Genomic DNA, 21,198 nt, shown 5'->3' with positions numbered 1-21,198 from the left:
GCCTGCTGGTCAACTTGCAAGGGAAAAGACTGGTACATGCCTAGACTTTCCAGACGTTCTCCCTGGGTGAAGCCCAGTTGCCGGCCCCACACCTGGACTCCATCACGCTGTCGGACAACAAATTCACCAGACTCCTGGCGGGCTTCCCATCGATTCTGACACCGCAGTTCACGGCGGCCATGCCCAGACACGGGGTACAGCACCACATTCCGACCCAGGGACCACCCCTCCACGCCCGCGCATGAAGGCTCCCCCCGGAAAAGCTCCACCTGGCGAAGGAGGAATTCAAGCGGATGGAGGAATTGGGGATCATACAGTGGTCCGACAGCCCATGGGCCTACCCCCTGCACATGGTGCCCAAAGCAACAGGGGGCTGGAGACCATGCAGCGACTACCACAGGCTGAACAAGGCTACGACACCGGACCGCTACCCTGTGCCGCACATTCAGGATTTTACAGCAAACCTGCACGACGCACGGATCTTCTCCAAGGTGGACCTCGTCCGGGGATACCATCAAATCCCGATGCATCTGGACGATGTCCCCAAAACGGCATTCATCACCCCTTTCGGCCTTTTCGAGTTCCTCCGCATGCTGTTCGGCCTAAAGAATGCCGCACAGATGTTTCAGCGGTTAATGGACGCGGTGGGACGCAACCTGGACTTCACTTTCGTCTATTTGGATGACATCCTCATAGCCAGCAGCAGTTGTCAGGAGCATCTGTCCCACCTCCGTCAACTCTACGCCCAACTGAGTGAATACGGCCTGACAATCAACCCGGCCAAATGCCAGTTCAGGCTCGACACCATCGACTTCCTGGGCCACAGGATTACTAAAGACGGGGCAACCCCTTTGCCCGCTAAGGTAGACGCAGTCCGCCATTTCCCCCAACCCAACACAATCAAAGGCCTTCAGGAATTCGTGGGTATGGTAAATTTCTACCACCGTTTCCTCCCTTCAGCTGCCCGAATCATGCGCCCCCGTTCGCCCTGATGTCGGGTAAGGGCAAGGACATTACCTGGGACGAGGAGTCCGCCGCCGCTTTCATTAAAACGAAAGAAGCCTTGGCAAATGCCGCGATGCTAGTGCACCCCAGAATGGACGTCCCTACCGCCCTCACAGTGGACGCATCTAACATGGCAGTCGGTGGGGTGCTGGAGCAACTCATCGAGTGTCCCTGGCAACCCCTGGCATTTTTCAGCAAATACCTACGACCACCCGAGCTCAAATATAGTGCTTTCGACCGGGAACTGTTGGTGCTATACCTGGCAATCCGGCATTTCAGGTACTTCTTAGAAGGCAGGCCATTCGCCGTGTTCATGGACCACAAACCATTGACCTTCGCCTTCACGAAGCTGTCCGATCCCTGGTCGGCTCGCCAGCAGCGACATCTGTCCTACATCTCGGAGTACACGACGGACATCCAGCACGTCTTGGGAAAGGACAACGTTGTGGTGGGCGCACTCTCCAGACCAGCTGTCCAGGTCCTGTCCCTGGGGGTGGACTATGCAGCACTGGCGGAGGCGCAGCAGGCTGACGACGCGATGCCCAGCTACAGGACCGCAGTCTCGGGTTTGCAGCTGCAGGACTTTCTCATAGGCCCAGGTGATAGGACCCTCCTGTGCGACGTGGCCACCGGCCACCCTCGCCCCATCATCCCGGCGGCCTGGAGGCGGCGGGTTTTCGATTCCATACACGGTTTGGCGCACCCATCTATCAGGACAACCATCCGGCTGGTCTCCAGCAGGTTCGCGTGGCACGGACTTCGCAAGCAGGTCAGTGAATGGGCCAGAACATGCACGCAGTGCCAAACAGCCAAGGTACAGCGGCACACTAATGCCCCGCCACAGCAGTTTGAACCCACCCACCGGAGGTTCGACCACATTCACGTGGATATCGTGGGCCCCCTACCAGTGTCCCGAGGAGCGCGGTACCTCCTAACGGTGGTAGACCGGTTCACGAGGTGGCCAGAGGCGGTCCCGCTCACCGACACATCTGCCGATTCCTGTGCCCGAGCACTGATCGCAACCTGGGTAGCACGCTTCGGGGTACCGGCCCACATGACCTCTGACAGAGGCGCCCAGTTCACCTCCAGCCTGTGGTCAGCTGTGGCCAACCTATTGGGAACGCAGCTGCACCACACAACTGCCTACCACCCACAGTCGAACGGACTGGTGGAACGCTTCCACCGTCACTTGAAGTCGGCTCTCATGGCCCGCCTGAGAGGACCTAACTGGGTGGACGAGCTTCCCTGGGTCCTGCTTGGAATTCGTACAGTGCCCAAAGAGGATCTGCACGCCTCGTCGGCCGAGTTGGTGTACAGCACACCCCTGGCCGTCCCGGGAGAGTTCATACCAGCCCCAAGGGGGCAAGAGGAAGAACCCACAGCAGTCCTGGACAGACTACGCGAAAGGCTCGGCAACCTGGCCCCCGTACCAACTTCACAGCACGGACTGACCCCGACCCATGTGCGAAGGGGTGGACAGCGGCCCTACGAGGGGCCATTCAGGGTGATCAACAACAACGGGTCCACGTACTCGTACGTTCTAGACATTGGGGGGAAAGAGGAGGTTTTCACGGTGGACCGACTCAAACCAGCCCATGTGGACTTGGCGCAGCCGGTCGCGGTTCAGGCACCTCGGCGCAGAGGCAGACCTCCCAAACAGAGTCCGACCCAGACTGAGGACATTGGGGGGTGTATCGCCGGTTCTGGGGGGGGGGGGTTATGTGGCGACCCACTTTCTGCGCAGGCGAACCGGCTCACAAATAGCCAGCGCGCGGGGAGAGACTTTGGTAATGCACCTCGGATGTCATTTCCGCCCGGAGAGGGCGGGCGCTAGGGATTGAAATACCAGCTCCGCGAAGTTTGAATAAACTATTCTCGAAACGACTTACCGACTGCGTGTAGTTATTTCAGCGCTGTGTGTAGCACATCGCTACAGTATATTGATATTTTTGATGTCTTAGGGCAGTCAAAGTTACTTGGGACTGGTTAAGAAGTAAATTGTTTCAAAAATTAAAAACTATTTGGAAAGAGTTAAATAGAATGTATGACTTTAAATGTTTATAACTTTCTTCATTAATTCATATTAAAATACTTTTAAAATCTTCTGGCAGCTAATAGGTTAGATATGTTTGCACCAGGTTAATTTGATGTGGGTTCAGTGAGCAAATTTCCCAAGCAGAAGTTTGCACTGCATTATTGAACATCGTGAGAAGTCCAACCAGGGCAGTGCAAATGTCTCTTGGCCAGTGTTTATTAAGGGAAAGCTATACTACCTTAAGTCAAGAATTTCCAAGTTACGGGTATTTCTGCTGGTATGTCTCGGTAGAAGATTTGACCCAACATGTTCAAGCATTCAAATTTCACTTTATTTCCTCTAGTTCTTAATTTCCTTCAGAGTGATACTCCAGGATTATGTTTATCATTCCTTTAAGCAATAGTGGAGTCCATCAGTGCCTTCAAGGTTGTAGAAATCTCTATTATTTTTCCTCTGCATTTAAAATTGAGATTGTTCATACTTAATAGAATAACAACACTTAATTGTTCATTTGTATAAAATTATGATCATTGAATTTTTTAAATTGCAGAACTTATTGATGAATATGGTATCAAGGGATAAAATGTTCTTGGGCACTCTTAAGCAAAAGATTGGGTGAAGGAGGAAGTGTGGAACATAATGAAATGACTTTCATGTGTGTGTTTGAGGAATTTGTTTTAAAAGATGTACCTACTTTTGCACAATGTTAAGGAGGTGTTCTGCTGGCGTCTTGAATTGCTACATTCTTTTGGCTGGAAGTACACTCAAGTTGGGATTTTAGGGTTTATGTCTGGAGTAATGAAGAAAAAGGCAATGCACAGTACTGTATTTCCATTATCAAGATGGCGTGTGACTTTGAGGGAACCTGCAGGTGGTGCTGTTCCCACACAACTTCTACTTTGGGTTTGGGTAATGTTGCCGGAGGACAAATAGCTGGAATGTACTTTAATTTAGGTGCCACCCACTGCAGCCACACTGGGGAATCAGGAGGCAGGTTATTCACTGTAGAATTTCTATGGCTGATTCAGATTAGTGGAAGTAGTTGGAGCTTTCTCTTATTGGACATTGGTTGCAGCATGGTATGAATGGTAATTTCATCAAGAGGTGCCTCCTTGTTGGATAGATTGGCCTTACATGGCCATAAAATGCTTTAAGTATGGTTATTGAATGCTTTGCTTATAAAACAGAAAATTGATTGTCTGTAAGGTATTATGGAGCGAGGGAGGATTAAGGTCATGAAAGAATTTGGGTGGGGGAAAGATTGTTTGATGTCATAGATATTTTCATAAATGCCAAATAGTAATTTGTGAGGAATGATGTAGATTATTTATCTATATATTTTTTTAAAAGTTGACTGTCAAGAATTGCAAGAGTAACAGATTCTGAGATAATGTATGCAGCTTTTTCAAGGTTTTTCCAAATGAGCAAATGTATCCTTGTCCTGAAAGATCGCTAAAATTGGTGGTGCTTGGTTCTGAATTTTTTTTTTAATTCCTTGATTTAATAACTTAAAGTCTATATTATGTACAGCCAGCATGACATGATTTTCTGATAAACTATTTTGGTAGTTCTTGGATATCTGGGGTATCATAATGATTTTTATTTTATATATATATAGCAACAGTTGAATTGTTCAAAATATTTGAATTACTTTGTTCATATCTCTGAGTTCCTGTTGTCCTGATTAAAATAACTCTACAACTTTGAATTTTAGTCAGTGTTTCCAAACAAATTAATTTCAAGATCTTATTGATCTTGCCTTTACAATTACATGGTGCACTGATATTGAGATGGAACACAAATATAGGTACTAGTAGTGAAAGTGAGTCATAGCAGGATTGTCCAGAATTAGTATTGCTGAGATTAACACTCAGTTCAGAAGTCTGGATATAATTTACTTTCAGAATCAGGTTTATTATCACTAATATACGTCATAAAATTTGCAATTTTGTACAGATATACAGTGCGAAACATTAAAAATACTGTAAGATGTAATAATAAATAAATAGTTCAAAGGATGAGCTTCAGTAGCAATTAAACCTAAAGTGATGTGCATGCTGTTGGAATTCAGGATCCCAGAGTCACTGGGAATGCTTGAGCAACAAACATCTTTTATTTTTAAACTTGCTATACATTTAATTATTTCATCTGCAAAAAGTAAGTAATTTGACCTTGGGGAAAATATTCTGTGCTGGAGTGCTTTTGGAACCTTCACTGCCAGTTTCCATATTATCTATTCCAATAATAGCTAGGTAGATCTGATGCAGCTTGCCCTGTGAACAACAGTTCGACAGCTTCACTTGATAATGCAAGCTATAATGACTTCTATGTTTTTTTAATCTATTCAATATATGTACTCTGTAATTGAGTTATTATTATTTATTTTGTTTTATTTATTTTTTCTCTCCTATATTATGTATTGCATTAAACTGCTGCTGCTAAGTTAACAAATTTCATGTCACATGCTGGAACGAAGCAAATTGAAGTGCCATATTGCAACTGGTAACACAGCCTGTTTTAGACCTTCCCCTTGAACACACTTCTTCAAGGTGGTAGAAATTGATAAAGCAGTCCACATTTCGCATGAGAGATGATTTAATCTGATGTAATGTACTGTGTCAATGAAATTACTTTATTGTCATTCTTATGGTCGGAAGACATTTACAAATTCATTCATGATATGTTCAACCCATCAAAACATCAGTGATCTGAAGATCTTTTTGTTGATAATTGCTTCGCTTTTCAACAGCTCTCTGCTAAGTTCAATCTGCCCAATGCTCATTTTTTTAGATATCTCCAAATTAGACACTTTATTACTCCTTTAATTCCTAACTTCCCTGAAATGCCTGAGAAAAATGTTATGGACTTATTTCTTTCTATTAATCCACTAGGTAAAGGTTTAATATCATTTATTCGTGATAAATTAGCAGCCTTACGACGTGCCCCTGTGGATAAAATTAAAATGGCATGGGAGTATGATTTAAATACCTCCTTATCTGATGAGACTTGGGACTCGATTCTCAAATCGGTTAATTCAACCTCTCTTTGTGCTCGCCATTGCCTTTTACAGCTTAAGATTGTTCATAGAGCCCATATGTCTAAATCTAAATGATCTCGATTTTACCCTAACATTAGTCCGCTTTGTGATAAATGCAAAAGGGGCGAGGCCTCTCTCATATGTACTGGCTTTGTCCTAGCTTGGAGAAATTTTGGAAAGATGTCTTTATAACGTTATCGCATATTCTGAATCACCACCTAGAACCTAACCCTTTAATTGCTTTGTTCGGTTTCTGGGGTGAGACAGATTTACGTCTGAATTCGACTAAGTGTCGAATATTATCTTTTGCTTCTCTCCTGGCTAGACGTTTAATCCTCCTTAGATGGAGAGATGTTGCCCCGCCCACGCATGCTCAATGGCTTAACGATATTATGGCCTGCTTAGACCTTGAAAAAATTCATTATTCAGTTCTTAATTCGGATTTAAAGTTCCATAAGATCTGGGGACCTTTTATTGAGTACTTTCATAACCTTCCTCTTGACTAGGGTTTTTTTTTCGGTCCCTTGCTTTCAGCTCTTTTTTTTTTGTTGGTAGTAGGTATTAATATCTTCTGTTGCTAAGTGTATTTACAGTTTTGGGGGTTTGATTGTCCTGATTTATATTCTCTATATTGTGTTGTGGTTGGTCTGGAGTTTTTTTTGTTGCGGGGCTTGGGGAGGATACTAATTTTACATGTCTTCAATTTGGGTGCTTTCTCAATTATCTTTCTTTGTATTATATTATTGTATGTTTATTTTTGCACTGTATCAATATTCATTTTGATTTAGGTTTTTAAAATCTGTAGCTATGTAGAAAATGTATAAAAAAACTAATTTAAAAAAACATCAGTGATCTGTTGTATTTTGCTTAAGAAGGAAATTTTCAATAACTTTTTGCGTGGGTTGGAGACTGCATTATTCCTAGCATCTTACAGTGTAAATATTTCATGCAAATTTCCCACTCCAAAATGCAAAGACAGTGTAATATTGTTAACATAATACAATAGAGTTGTGTTTTCTAATGCTTGTAGATGATAATTGTAGATGAGGCATATGAAGCAAAGCCAAGACTCTATTGCAGTGGCATTGTTGTTACTAAGACTGATAACCAAAACATAGTGTACCTTAATTGTAGATTAAGCACTGCAAAATCTTAATTTTCTTTAAATGGGTTAATCATATTTTGAGACTTAAAATCCTTTTGATGTCATTGCCAAGCTACTTGTTCTTGATATTGATAATACTCAGAAAGTGTTAAGCTATTCAGTTTATGTAGTGCTGTTCCAACAGAAAATGCCTGGCTTCTCTGGAAACAATTAAGCATATATTCCACATTCAATACTTTTGCTCCAAGTCGTAGAATACCACACCAGAGAAGCAGGCTCTTCGTTCCATCTAGTCTGTGCTGAACTATTACAATGCCTATTCCCATCGACTGGCATCTAGGCCATATCCTTCCCATCAACGTACCCATCTAAATTTCACTTAAATGTTGAAATTAAACACACTTCCACCACTTGTGCTGGTAGCCCATTCCACACTCTCACCACCTTCTGAATGAAGAAGTTAGCCCCCATGTTCCCTTAAACATTTCACCTTTCACCCTTAACTTATGACCACTCATTCTAGTCTCACCCAAAATCAGTGGGAAAAGCCTGCTTGCATGCCCCTCATAATTTTGTATACCTCTATCTAATCTCCCCTCAATCTTCTACGTTCCAAGGAATAGAGTCCTAACCTATTCAGCCTTTCCTTATAACTCGGGTCTTCCAGTCCTGGTAAAAACCTTGTAAGTGTTCTCTATACTCTTTCAATCTTATTGATATCTTTCCTGTAGATAGGTAACCAAAAATACACAATCTCCAAATAGACACATGCTCAACCTTTTGATTCCTTACTTTGTATGTAAGCTTTCTCCACAACCATTATACTCTGATCTGGTTCCCATCCCCCTGCACTCCAGTTGATGGCAATTTTCCCATACTTTTGAGAAGCATAGATTTCTTATAATTGTAGCTATTTGTACTTAATGCTGTATAAAATAGCAACTTTGCCCACCTAGAGAATATAATCCAGTTGTTTAAAGTAGTACCACCCTAAATGATTTTGTTTTACTAGACCAGAAGTAAGTTATATGCACATCTGAATTTTCCAGTTTCAAAGGAAGGATTATGTTTAGAGAGAAATGGTTTCAAATATAGTATATGCCTTCTTGCAGAAAGACTGCAGATGAGTAATATAGGCCACTTTATATCAGCATCACTTGGGGAAATAAAGGGACAAGGCTAGAAAATATATTACATGTATTTAAAATGGCCATCTTTTGTCATGAATTATATTTGGGGTTAGCAGTAATTTGAATAATGAATGCTGACTTGCCAACAGTAAATTGCTGACTTGTTATTCTTCTTTCCTGCCTTTGATTTCCTTGATGTTTGAAGACCTGTATTTTCTTTGCAAATGACAAAATGTTTATCAACTGGATAAAAATAAAAAACTGAACATTGGCCAAATTTTGCATTTATACTTTTATTCATTTCCTTTAGAACTACCAATGAAATAAAAAATTTACAGTATCTACCTCGTGCAAGTGAGCCACGTGAAATGCTCTTTGAGGATAGGACCCGAGCCCATGCAGATCATATTGGGCAGGGATTTGAGCGTCAGACTACAGCAGCTGTTGGAGTATTGAAAGCTGTACAGTGTGGAGATTGGTATGTGAACTTGATTGCTTTGTCCTATATGCTGTGCTAATTATAAAGGTTGAAGAATAATTTGTCTGTATTTACTGATTTTAAAGCTGAGGCTTTTATACCTATATTTAGTACTTTTAAAACATTGTTTGACAGAAATTTAAATGGGTGAAGGTAAATTTTGGTATTAAACTTAATTTGAAGGTGATGTATGGAGATAGGATATATGGCATCTTTTTTGGGGTATATGTCAAATTTGATACAGCAGTTGATACAGCAGCATAGATGAACTGTTCATGAATTGCTTCTGGGCTTTCTAAAACTTTACTTTCTCTTTTTATTTAACTCCTCTTCCATTTTCACCATGTGGTAAATGTAATACTTTTCTGAAAACTATAAAAATAATTGTTTGCTTTGTAAAATCCTCATATTTAGTCTCAAAATCCTTATATACATTTGAGAAACTAATTATGCTTTTCCTCTGGTATCTGGTCTTGAAAGGGAATATTACACTAACAGTCTTGAATGCTTTCCTTCAATGATGTTGATATATAAAGACAGGCCTGTGAATATTTTTTTGTAAAGTGTGGGTAATAAATGATGAGAGTTGATCTGAATGGATGAAGTATGCTATAAAAATGGTACTGTGGTGTAAAACCAGTGACATCCCATGCTTAGAGTACTGGGAAGCTTTTAAAAACGAACAGAAGGCAACTATAAAAGTCATAAAAGGGGAAATGATGGAATACAAAGATAAGCTATCCAATAATATTAAAGAGGACACCAAAAGTTTATTGAGACATATAAAGAGTAAACGAAAGGTAAGAGTAGGTATTGGACCGCTGGAAGATGATGCTAGAGAAGTAGTAATGGGGTACAAGGAAATGTTGACAAACGGAATATGTTGCATCGGTCTTCAATGTGGAAGACACTAGCAGTATACTGGAAGTTTGAGAGTGTCAGGGAGCTGAAGTGAGTGAAGTTGCCATTACTAGAGAGAAGGTGCTTGGGAAACTGAAAGGTGTGAAGTTAGATAAATCACCTGGACCAGATGGTCTACACCCCAGGGTTCTGAAAATGCTGGCTGAAGAGATTGTGGCGGATCTTTAAGTAAGGATCTTTCAAGGCTCAGTATATTCTGGCTTGGTATTAGCATGGCAGATATTTGTATGGATGGAGCATTGGCTAATTGGTAGGAAGCAAAGAGTGGAAATAAAAGGAGCTTTTTTTGGATGACTGCCAGTGCCGGTGACTGGTGGTGTTCCACAGGGGTCTGTGTTAGGACCGCTTCCTTTATTGTTGTATGTCAATGATTTGGATGATGGAATTGGTGGCTTTGTGGCCAAGATTGCAGACAATATGAAGATGGGTGAGGGAGCAAGTAGTGTTGAGGAAGCAGGGAGGCTGCAAAAGGACTTAGACGGATTAGGAAAATAGGCAAAGAAATGGCATTTTCTAAATGGAGAGAAAAAAATCTGAAGTGCAAAGGGATTAGGGAGTCCATATGCAGAATTCCTTAAAGGTTAATTTGCAAGTTGAGTTGGTCGTGAGGAAGGCAAATGCAATATTAACATTCATTTTGAGAATACTAGAATATGAAACCAAGGATGTAATGTTGAGGCTTTAAGGCACTGGTGAGGCCCCTCTTGGAGTATTATGAGCAGTTTTGGGGACCCTTATCTAAGAAAGGATGTGCTGGCGTTGGAGAATGATTTTGGGAACGGAAGGGTTACCATATGAGGATTGATTGATGGTTCTGGGCCAGTACTCTCTTGAATTCAGAAGAATGAGGGGGATCTAACTTAAACCTATTGAATGTTGAAAATCCCCAATAAGATGGATATTTCCTGAGGTGCGGTGTCAGTGACCAGAAGACACAGCCTCAGAATAGAGGGACGCCCATTTAGAATGGCGGTGAGAAGAATTTCTTTAGCCAGAGAGTGAGTGAATCTGTGGAACTCAAGTGTGCAATTCAGCTGTGGAGGCCAAGTGCTTGGGCATACTGAAGGCGGAGGTTGATAGACTCTTGATTTGTCAAGGTGTGAAATGTTATGGGGAGAAGGCAGGAGATTGAGGCTGAGAGAGAAATGGATCAAACATGATGAAATGGCAGAGCAGACTCAATGGGCCATCTGCTCTGATAGCTTATGGTCTTAAACTGTGATTTGTATTGAGAAGCAGACATTTCAATTGTGTTCAGTGGTTCTAGACTAATTAATACAATGGCTGGGAGCGATACAATAGACATTTATCAAAATGGTAGTATTTCTTAAGTTGAATATTAAGTTTTATACTCTTAACAATAAGTTGAGAAGTATTTCTACCTACATTACTCATTTCACCCCTCCATATGTCTCTTATTTTATTCATTATGAGGAGAATGTTCAACTCATGCATTCTACATTGGCTCTCAGCTCCTATCATCTCATTTCAATTACCTCCTTGGAACCCATTCTCTCTAAGTTCCTCCAATTCTACCACACCTACACAAAGGATAATTTACAGTAGGTGGTTAACTTGCTAGCTCACCCTTGAGTCTTTGAGGAAATTGGAGCATTAGAGAAAGCCATGTAGTGACAGAGTGTACTTAGAAACACAGTAGAGATGATGCCAAAGATTAGGATCGAGCCTTGGTTGCTGGAACTGTGCAGCAGCAGAATTAACAGTTGTGTTTTCTGTGCTGCCCAGTTTCTGTGAATACAATGTGCTTTGCAAAGAATTTACAATAGGATGCTCAAATTGCAAGTATTATCAGGAGGACAAAAGTTGGGGAGATAAAAAAGCATGGTTTAAACTACTTTGTTTTGGGGAGTACCATATTAGATCCATGTGGCATTATACCTACATCGGACGTTTATTGTATTTGTCATACTCTCAAGACATAGTCTTGACCAATTTTTTTCTTCAATTTTAATATTCAAATCACTTTCCCATTTTTGTCTTGACTTATGGACTCCTTGTTTAATTGCCTGTTTTTGAATCAAATTATACATACAAGAGATAAATTTTTTAATCTTTCCTTTTTGAATTAAAGTTTCTATTTCATTGAATTTCGGTAATAACATTGTTTGACCTAATTTTTCTCTTAAATAAGCCATTAGTTGAAAGTAACAAAAAAGAGTGTTGTTTGATACTTTATATTTATTCTTTAATTGATCGAATGACATTAATATACCTCCTTCAAAACAATCTCCTATATATCTAATCCCTTTTTGAAACCAGTTATATAAAAGTTGATTATCCATTGTAAAAGGAATGTCTATTTTGAATTAAAGATCTCTTTGCTAATAAGGATTTCTTTGTCTCATCGTCAACATTTATCTTATTCCATAAGTCAATCAAATGTTTTAATATAGGAGATTCTTTCTTTTCCCGTATCCATTTAGATTCCCATTTATATATAAAATCTTCTGGTGTGTTTTCTCCTATTTTATCTAGTTCTATTCTAATCCATGCCGGTTTATCTTTCTCAAAAAAAGATGCAATAAATCCCTGCCCAATATTTATGCTTTTGATTTTGTAACAACCTTTGTTGATCTATCTAAAACTGGATCTAGACAAAAGTTAAAATCTCCACCTATTAATATTTTATCATGTGCGTTAGCCAAATTCAAAAAGACCTCCTGTATGAATTTTACATCATTTTCATTTGGTGCATAAATGTTCATAAGGGTCCATAGTTCTGAAAAAATTTGACAATGTATAATTAGATATCTCCCTGCCGAATCAATTAATACGTTTTGTATTTTAATTGGTAAATTTTTGTTAACCAAAATTGCAACTCCTCTCGCCTTTGAATTAAATGAAGCTGCAATAACATTTCCAACCCAGTCTCTTTTTAATTTCTGATGTGCAATGTCTGTTAAATGAGTTTCTTGTAAAAAAAGCTATATCTGTTTCCATTTTTTTAATATATGTTAAAATTCTTTTTCTTTTTACCGGCCCATTAAGCCCATTAACATTAAAACTTTAAAAATTCAGTAGATTAGTCATTATTTTTTTAAATTATATTACTCCAATCTATAATAATACCTAATCTTTCAACTTTCGTGGTATCCTGGGAAATCTTTATAAAAATCTCCATGTTGCTATGTGTGTCCCCACCAATCATCCAGGCAAAAAGGAAGAAGAAAAATAGAATATAAAGAAAAAAACAAAATACCCCCCTACTAATGTTGTGGGGAAAAAAACACAACATTACCCCCCTCTGTTGTACGGGTCATGGCAATCGCCATGATTACACACGTGAATCCCGTAGTAACCGATCCAAGGCTCCCCAGCCCCCCTGCAACATAAAAAAGTGTATATATAAGAAGAAAAAAAAAATACTATTCTCAATTAGTATTTCTAAAATTTTGCTTTTCTCTTCTATAATATCCATAGATGTCCATCACTTCTGTTCGTTGACTCTATCTTCATCTTTAATCCATTATGTTTGGAAGCCTCTATGTGTAATTAGTCAATAGATGAAAGTTTTTGTACAAACTCCTCCGCTTTTCGATAATCGGAAAAAAATATTTTTCCCTCCTCCAAAAAAATTATCAGTGTTACTGGGTGACGCATTGTAAATTTATAACCCTTTTCCCATAAGGCTTTTTTCGCTGGGTTAAATTCCTTCTTTCTCTTCAAAAGGTTGTAACTTATATCAGGATAAAAAAGAACTGGTTTCCCTTCCATCATCAATGGCCCGTTTCTATTTTTGGCACTTTGGACAGCCGCCTTCAGGATCTTTTCTTTGTCTTGGTACCTTAAGCATTTAATCAAAATTGATCGTGGATTTTGATCAGCTTGAGGTCTTGACCTTAAGGATCTATGAGCCCTTTCAATCTCAATTGGAATTTCTCTTTCCATTTCCAATTTTTCAGGGATCCATTTTTGAAAAAAAGTTATTGGATCTTCTCCTTCTATATCTTCTTTAAGTCCAACAATTTTAATATTATTTCGTCTACTAAAATTTTCAAGCTTATCAATTTTTCCCATAAATTGTTTTCTTTCTGATGTCCAAGCAGTATTTTCATTTTCTATTTTGTCCATTCTTTCAACCACGTCTTCCGTTTTAGTTTCCAAGTCCATAATTCTCTTTTCCATTTTTTCCTGTCTCTTTGTCATTTTATCAAGCATAATCTCCATATTTGTCATTTTTTTGAGTACTTTTTGATTACTTTTAATTACTTTTAATGCATCTAATTTACACATTATTTGCCTCAAAGTCTTTTCTGTATTTCCAGAAGAACTTTTATCTCCCTCTTCGTCTGATCTTTACGGAGAATCTGACTCTCCCTCAGATTCGCTATCACTTTCAGTTGCAGTGGTAACTGGGCTTTGTAGTTCTGGTTGCTCCCGTTTGCGCATGCTCCTTCCTTCGCATTTGCGCAGTTCATGTTGGCCTTTTCCTTTAGAAATGGCCGATGTTGCCGCAGTTTCCTGTTCCGTATCGCCGGTGGTATAATGTACCTGAGACCGCGGTTCTTTGGTAGACGTGGGCCTTGCTCCTGCTCCAACTTGCGTAGTCTTCCCGGTATTAGTTTTCTTCATCTTCTGTCTTTGAGGCATAGCTTGACACAATCCGGAGTAGTTTATAAGTAACTTTTAGAAAGTATTGACTAACTTTTCTTCATTTAAACATTAATTTATTAACTTTTTACAGGAGAGCTGGGTTCCAGCGTCTCGATCCTACGTCATCACGTGACGTCCCCTGGACTTCAATTCAGCCCATTCACACCACATCACAACTGTCCTGCACCTGATCCATTTGGGCCGATGGACCCGTATTCAAAAAGCAGTGATTTTTGATCATTTTGTTTTCATTTTTTTTTATTTTGCCTTTATGCAGGAAGATAAGAAGGCATTGTCTGCATTAGTTGTCCTGATTTTGTTCATTTACAGTCAATCAAAAACACATGACAGTGTACACTTGATGAATTCCTCCACCGATAACTATTGGGAACTAAAAGTTCCTAATTTAATTTTTTAGTCATAGTAGTATGGTACTGTTCTAATTAGTCTGTATTTCATTTAAATGCATATTTTTAATTATTGAGATACAGTGCAGATAAAGCCCTTCTGGTCCTTCAAGCTACACCACCCATCTGCCCTGATTTAACCCTAGTCTAATCGTGGGACAGTTTACAATGACCAATTTAACCTTCCAACTGGAATGTAGGAGGAAACCAGAGTACTCAGAGGACACCCACATAGTCATGGGGAGAACGTACAAACTCTTTGATGGCAACAACGGGATTTTAACCCGGGTTGCTGGTACTGTGAAGTGTTATGCTAACCACTTCATGCATAAAGTCAAAATTTTTTTTTTAAATCATTATGTTTTGAATCAACATCTGTTGGCCCAAAAGGATAATGTAACACAAGCACTTGCAACTGGTACTAGGCACTATTTAAAAACTATTCACTCCATGGTGTCTAATGGCCACATAAGTGCACACAACTGACATCAGTCCTGCCAAAGGGACTCAGCCCAAAAAGTCTACTGTACTTTCTTCCATAGATGCTGCCTGGCCTACTGAGTTCCTGCAGCATTTTGTGAGTGTTGCTTGAACTTCCAGCATCTGCAAATTTTCTCTGCTTTCTAGCTAGAAGTGTTCGGCAAAAGTCCCTTGTCCCAATTAAGCAGCATAGTGTCCTGAATAAATGAAGGAAATCTTGGCTATTTTCTTGATAGTTATTGTTCTTTTTAAGAGTTGTCTCAAATAAGCAGCAGGACTGATTAACTGGGATCCACTGTATTCATATGGATATGGATTGGAATTACAGCAGTACAAGTAGCAACGAAGAACTCAACAATATTTGAAAGCTCTGTGATGAAATCTGCAAAAAGTGCTAATGAGATGCCCAGCTGCAATGATTCCATAGAACAGCTAATAGAAGTTATTCTAGGTCAGACTCAAAAAAAACTCACTAAGCTTGAATCCCTGCTAGGTCCATCAAGAGTGTGTAAAAAGAGTTAAAGTAAACAGAAGAGTTGTGTAACAAAAAGTTAACAAGTCTTCTTTGAAACTATGCAGTGAACCTTTGAGTTGCTTGAACTAATTACAATTAATGTAGTCATTAGGCAAAGTTATTGTGTGATCTGTTTTATCGTGTGCTACAACAGCGTAATTTTCAAGTTAAGCAGTATATAGTGAAATTCCTGAGGGATCAGTGTAAGGTCCTATGCCCTTAAAATCTACTTATGATTAAATGTAATACATGCAAATGTGCAGAAGGAACGAATAACAGAAAAACAAACCACAATGAAGTCACAAAGTTAGGATATATGATGCTTCATTTGAATACATAATTTGTTATTCAATTAAATACTAGTTTGTCTTTTTTATATCTTTTAAATATTTCAATGAAACTTTGGCTAATGGGGTACTCACTTAATTGGGCCAAAATGTACGGGTCCTGATGTGTCCCAATTACCCAGAATCCATTGTGTATGTTTCTTTAATTTCTAAAGACTCCTCCTGGTGTCATTGCACAATTACTTCAACATTGTGGTTTCTTAATTACCGGAGTGTTTTTCTAACTTATTTAATTGTACTTTCCAGAAGATGTCATTTTCCCAGAAATGACAACATTTGCTGGTTCTGACCTCCTGATGGCTCATAGTGAGATGTTTGCAATGAGATTGCTCACAGGCTCTAAAGCTGTCTCAGCTATACTGACATTATACTGATTATGTGACCTACCTTCACTGTTGCTCTTTGTTCTTTGTGCTTCCCAACATTTCTTAGCTAGCTAAGTATTCTCCCAGAGCTTAGTAGGATACTTGACTCATATATCATAACATTATTTTATCCCTTTTTGCTCCTCTACTGACTTAACCTGTTCAGATCAGTGTTAGACTTTTAAATGCAATTCTATTTTCATAAAGTTATGTCATTAGGCAAAGGCAAACAAGAAGTCCGTTGTTATAATTTCCCAGTTGGAATCCTGCTTTTTTTCTATTTTACTGACAATTAATGTTATACTTACTGGCGTATACTTCACTTTTTTAATCTGCTTTGCTTGAAAAGTTTTCCAAACCATTTTCACACATTTTCAGAATCTAACAAATCCTGGAAAATTGCAACCATTGCGCCCTTTTTGGCAGTAAGTAATGAAGTCTTTAAAAAAAAATTAGGATGCATATCATTAGGTTCATGGGATTTCTTATTCTTCCTCCTAATGTTTGTTTATTCTTTCCCAGTGATATCTATTGTTTTATACTCCTCTGTTTTACCATTTGGTTTCCCACTTTTTTGTGGCCTTAATGCTTTTCATTGTGAAGACAGATGCATGTTATTTCTTTATCATGTTTGCTGTTTTTTTGTTCTCCATTTTTAATGCCCCTGTCTGAAATGTTCAGGAATATTTGTTTATGTTACTTTCTTCCATTCAACAGCTTTGTAGAAGCTCTAACTTAATAGTGAAATGTGTTGATTTGTAAAACAGCTTTAGAATATAGCAAATTAAATCGTACTGCATTTATACCTTAGAGAATTTCTATGAAAGGATTAAATTAGAAAAAGTATCAGCTTTATAAACTGGATATATTCTGTTAAAGGAAATAGCTGGATGTTTCATTGTCTGGCTTCTGCAGGGGCTCATATAGAGAATGTGTACCAGGAGATTTCATCCTTAACCCTATTTTCCAATATCTATTTGCTATCTAAAAGATTAGCTAAAATGGACTCTTTAATTTATAAGTCTTCCCATTTGGATGTCTGTTGAATATGTTTGAAGAGATTGGAATACCAAAGTTTGTAGTGAAGGTTCAGCAGCCAGGATTTTTTTGCTACACATAATTATTGAAATACTGTAAGTCAACATGAATATTGAAATGAAGTAATAAAACTGAATGTACTTTAGGGATTATCATTGAAAGAAGATGTGCTGAGTAGCAGGGTTAAGTCAAATAGTGATTTAATTAAGTTGTAAAATGTCTGGTTGGTCTGTGATTTATCATTAAATGTGTGGTGAAGTCTAGGTTCCATATTGCTACCTATAATGTTGCATACACACATCAAATTGAGAATGACAGGCACTAACTGTCAATCACCCTTCAAAATGAACAGTTGCCTCATTACTGAATTCTAGCTCAATGGGGTAATTTATTTTTTTCATTTTCAGGTCTGATCAACCTCGTATAACCAAAGATGTGATTTGTTTTCATTCAGAAGATTTCTTAGAGGTGGTGCAGAGGTTGCAGTTAGATCTACATGAGCCACCATTGTCTCAGGTAACTCAAGTTAAATAATCAAACACATTTGCAATTAATATTTACATATTTTAAATTTCTCCAAAATAGAAACTCAAACGCCAACTTTCTAAATGATTATTTATAGTTTTTTTTTACCAGATTGTGTTTGCTTTTCACTGGTGGCAATGAACTATAGAGCCAATTAGGATGGGAAGCTCTTTGTTCAGTTCTTATGGTTTAGGGAAGGGAATAATCTGCCAAAGCCACCAACTCTACCTAATATCAATGACCCCATTGAAGAATGCACTTCAGGTGGTGGGTGAAGAAGATATAGAGCTGGCGCATTGCAACAAACTTGGGTAATGTGTTTCAGGAGGAAGAAATTAGGCTGTAAAATTTTTTGTTTATAAAATAGCAGTTTGATCTTAGTTCTTAACTTGAACTTTTAATGGGTGATGTTTCCTGTTCTCAATAGATGAATGGATATAACCATGTCAGTGACATAATCCAGGGAAAAGTGCTTGGTTCTTATAACTGTTTCCAGAATGCATTTTGCCTTGGTGAGGCTCACTTCAACTAGTGCGCAAAGCAAGAACTAATGAAACTTGGCAAGTGAGTAGGATAGGTGGGGGCAGAATAGTAAACACAAATGAGAAATTGTTTAGTTCTTATGAGTGATTTTGGGAGAAACATAGGTATACCTGAGCTTGTGTATGTCAGAAACTGTTGTATCGATACATTTTGTGTTTACAGTTTTAATTGTTGGACCTGTTTTCTTATTTTTAGTGTGTTCAGTGGGTAGATGATGCAAAGCTCAACCAGATAAGAAGAGAAGGTATTCGTTATGCTAGAATTCAACTGTATGACAATGATGTGTACTTCATTCCCCGGAATGTCGTACACCAATTCAAGACTGTCTCTGCAGTATGCAGCTTAGCATGGCATGTACGGTTGAAACAGTATCATCCAGATGCAGGAGATCCACCTGCTCAAGATTGTGCTTATGAAGGCTCAGAATTACCAGCAGACACCAAGTGCCCAGTTATGAAAATGGAGACTGAAGATAAAAAGCAGGGTGATGATGTTACTGCTGAAAGTGCAAAACATGAAGAAATCAAGATAGAACTTAATATCACAGAGCTCTCAGAAATTAAAGTGGAGTCTGGAAGCACTGACTCACAGTATGCAGCTGAACTGAAAGATCTAGCTTGTTCAAATACCAAAACTGACTGTGGAGATGACGAACAGCTACTCTCAGTGAACACAGATGTGCATGATTAGCAAAACAACTTTTCTTATTGATATGTGTATATTCTTTGGAGCTTTTATTTTTTTTAAATGTATCTTAAAACAATGGTGTGATGTTCTTGCTTATGTAAGCTCTGTGAGGCAAGCTTGTTACTGTTCTTAAGACTGTTACATGGTAGGACAGAAAAGTACATGTAGCTTTGTAACATTCCTCAGTGCCTGTCCATAACTGTGAAATATAACAGCACTTAGGGGGTGGGTGTACTGTCACACAGCAGGTTAAATGGGGGGAGGGAGTTAAAAAATACTTTTTTATTTTTAGATAAAAAAGTAGTACAGGTAGAAGCAAAGTTGACTTCAGCATATACTTTTTTGTAAGCTGAGCCAAAATTGTTTCCCAATTCAAGCTTATCCATAGAGCTTATGTTAAATTAGCTGCAGGTTTGAATACTGATATTTGTGTCAACATGGTAGTGTAAATACATTTTTATTATTATGTAGTATGATTTCAAACTAAACTCTGAACCGCTTAATAAAGGTTCGGTGTACTTTGATTTTTATATACTTAAAGCATCAATTGTACTAGCCTTTGGTTGTTTTACACCAGCATTATTTTATTTCACCTAATGTAGATGTGATGAAGTTTGTGTAACCATGCAGACAAATCCAGACTTTCTTTGTTCCCCTCCCAGAGGGGGAGCAAAAGGAATAGAGTGCAAAGTTATCATATTCTAGATTTCAAAATAAAGGTATTCATTATGTGCTGTTCTCCAAGATGATGAAGTACTAGTGTCCCTTTGAAGTCAGTTTATACTGTAAGCATCTTTGCTTCTTTACAAAGTATCTGCAAGCTCTTCAATCATTTATGGTTCTGATATTAGTGTCAAATATTTTCCTGTTTTCTTTTATTCATGTGGTTTAGCAGAGAAGTGTTAAAATCTTAAGAATTTAATCACAGTTACATAATACAGTTAGTTTTTATAGGTTTTTCTCCTTTTGGATTAATCGCCTAAACCATCCTTTTTATGAGCTGCTGGCTCCACTAAATATGTGGCATTGAGGAAAACTGATAAAACAAATTGATGGAGGTCAAGGAGAAAACATCAGTCATACCTCAGGAGATGAGAATGATTGGTAGAGATAAATCAACAGTGCATTAATTCGTTGGGGCAATGTCCAAGGGCCCAACAATCTTGTGCTGCTTCATCAGTGTTCTTCCTTCCATCATATAGATTCAGAAGAGGGCACATTTGCCAATGATTTTACACTGTTCAATTCCATTTACAGCTCCTCAGCAGTTAGACAGTGCACACTTGTACACAGCAAGATTTAGAAGACATTTGGGCCTGGGTTGATGTGGTGAGTAATATTCGTACCACAAAAGTGTGAAACAATGACTATCTCCAACAAGAAGTCACCTATCCACCTACCAGTAACATTAAAACTAATAGCTGAGTTTTCCCCCATGAACTCTCTGGAGGTCGTCATTGACTAGAAGTCCAGTCAGGCCAATCCCATGAATACTCTGATATGAAGAGCAGGTCAGAGGTTGGGTGTTCTGTAACAAATGACTTGCAATCTGACAGCCTAAGTTTTGCTATGTACAAAGCACAAGTGATATTCCTAGGTGAGTACAAATCCAATGACATTCAAGATGCTTGACGCCATCATGGTAAAAACATCCTGAGTGGCTGGTATGCTAAGCACCATTAGTGCATGGTGACTATGGTGTGTACCATCTACAAAATACAATTTAGATATCTGCCTAAGCAATTCCAGCAGGACTTCATTTCCCATTGTTCTCTGTAAGGGGTTTGAACGTTTCCCCATGACTGTGTGGCTTTCCTCTGAGTGCTTCAGTTTCCTCCCTCAATACAAAGACGTACAGGTCAGTAGGTTAATTGGTCACATGGGGGTAATTGGGGGCCACAAGCTCATTGGTCCTGAAGGGCCTGTTACCGTGCTATATCTCAAAATTAAATTCATGACCTCTACCC

At 39.1% G+C, this 21,198-nt stretch overlaps 1 protein-coding gene across 1 annotated transcript in view; it reads left to right on the top strand.

Moving 5' to 3' along the window:
• The window catches only part of LOC140738787 (lysine-specific demethylase RSBN1L-like), an 87,452-nt gene extending 67,477 nt beyond the window's left edge, over positions 1 to 19,975 (top strand). The window contains exons 5-7 of the mRNA XM_073066619.1: positions 8,623 to 8,790; positions 17,884 to 17,992; positions 18,740 to 19,975. Of these exons, the coding sequence (XP_072922720.1) occupies positions 8,623 to 8,790; positions 17,884 to 17,992; positions 18,740 to 19,234 (772 nt within the window). The 3' untranslated portion in view covers positions 19,235 to 19,975. The remainder of the gene's footprint in view (positions 1 to 8,622; positions 8,791 to 17,883; positions 17,993 to 18,739) is intronic.
• Positions 19,976 to 21,198: the final 1,223 nt, after the last annotated feature.

The sequence above is a fragment of the Hemitrygon akajei genome, chromosome 14, assembly GCF_048418815.1.
Source record: "Hemitrygon akajei chromosome 14, sHemAka1.3, whole genome shotgun sequence".
NCBI classification, from domain to species: Eukaryota; Metazoa; Chordata; class Chondrichthyes; order Myliobatiformes; family Dasyatidae; genus Hemitrygon; species Hemitrygon akajei.
Note: the sequence above shows the minus strand (reverse complement) of the source record. Positions and strands in the feature narration are given on the sequence as shown.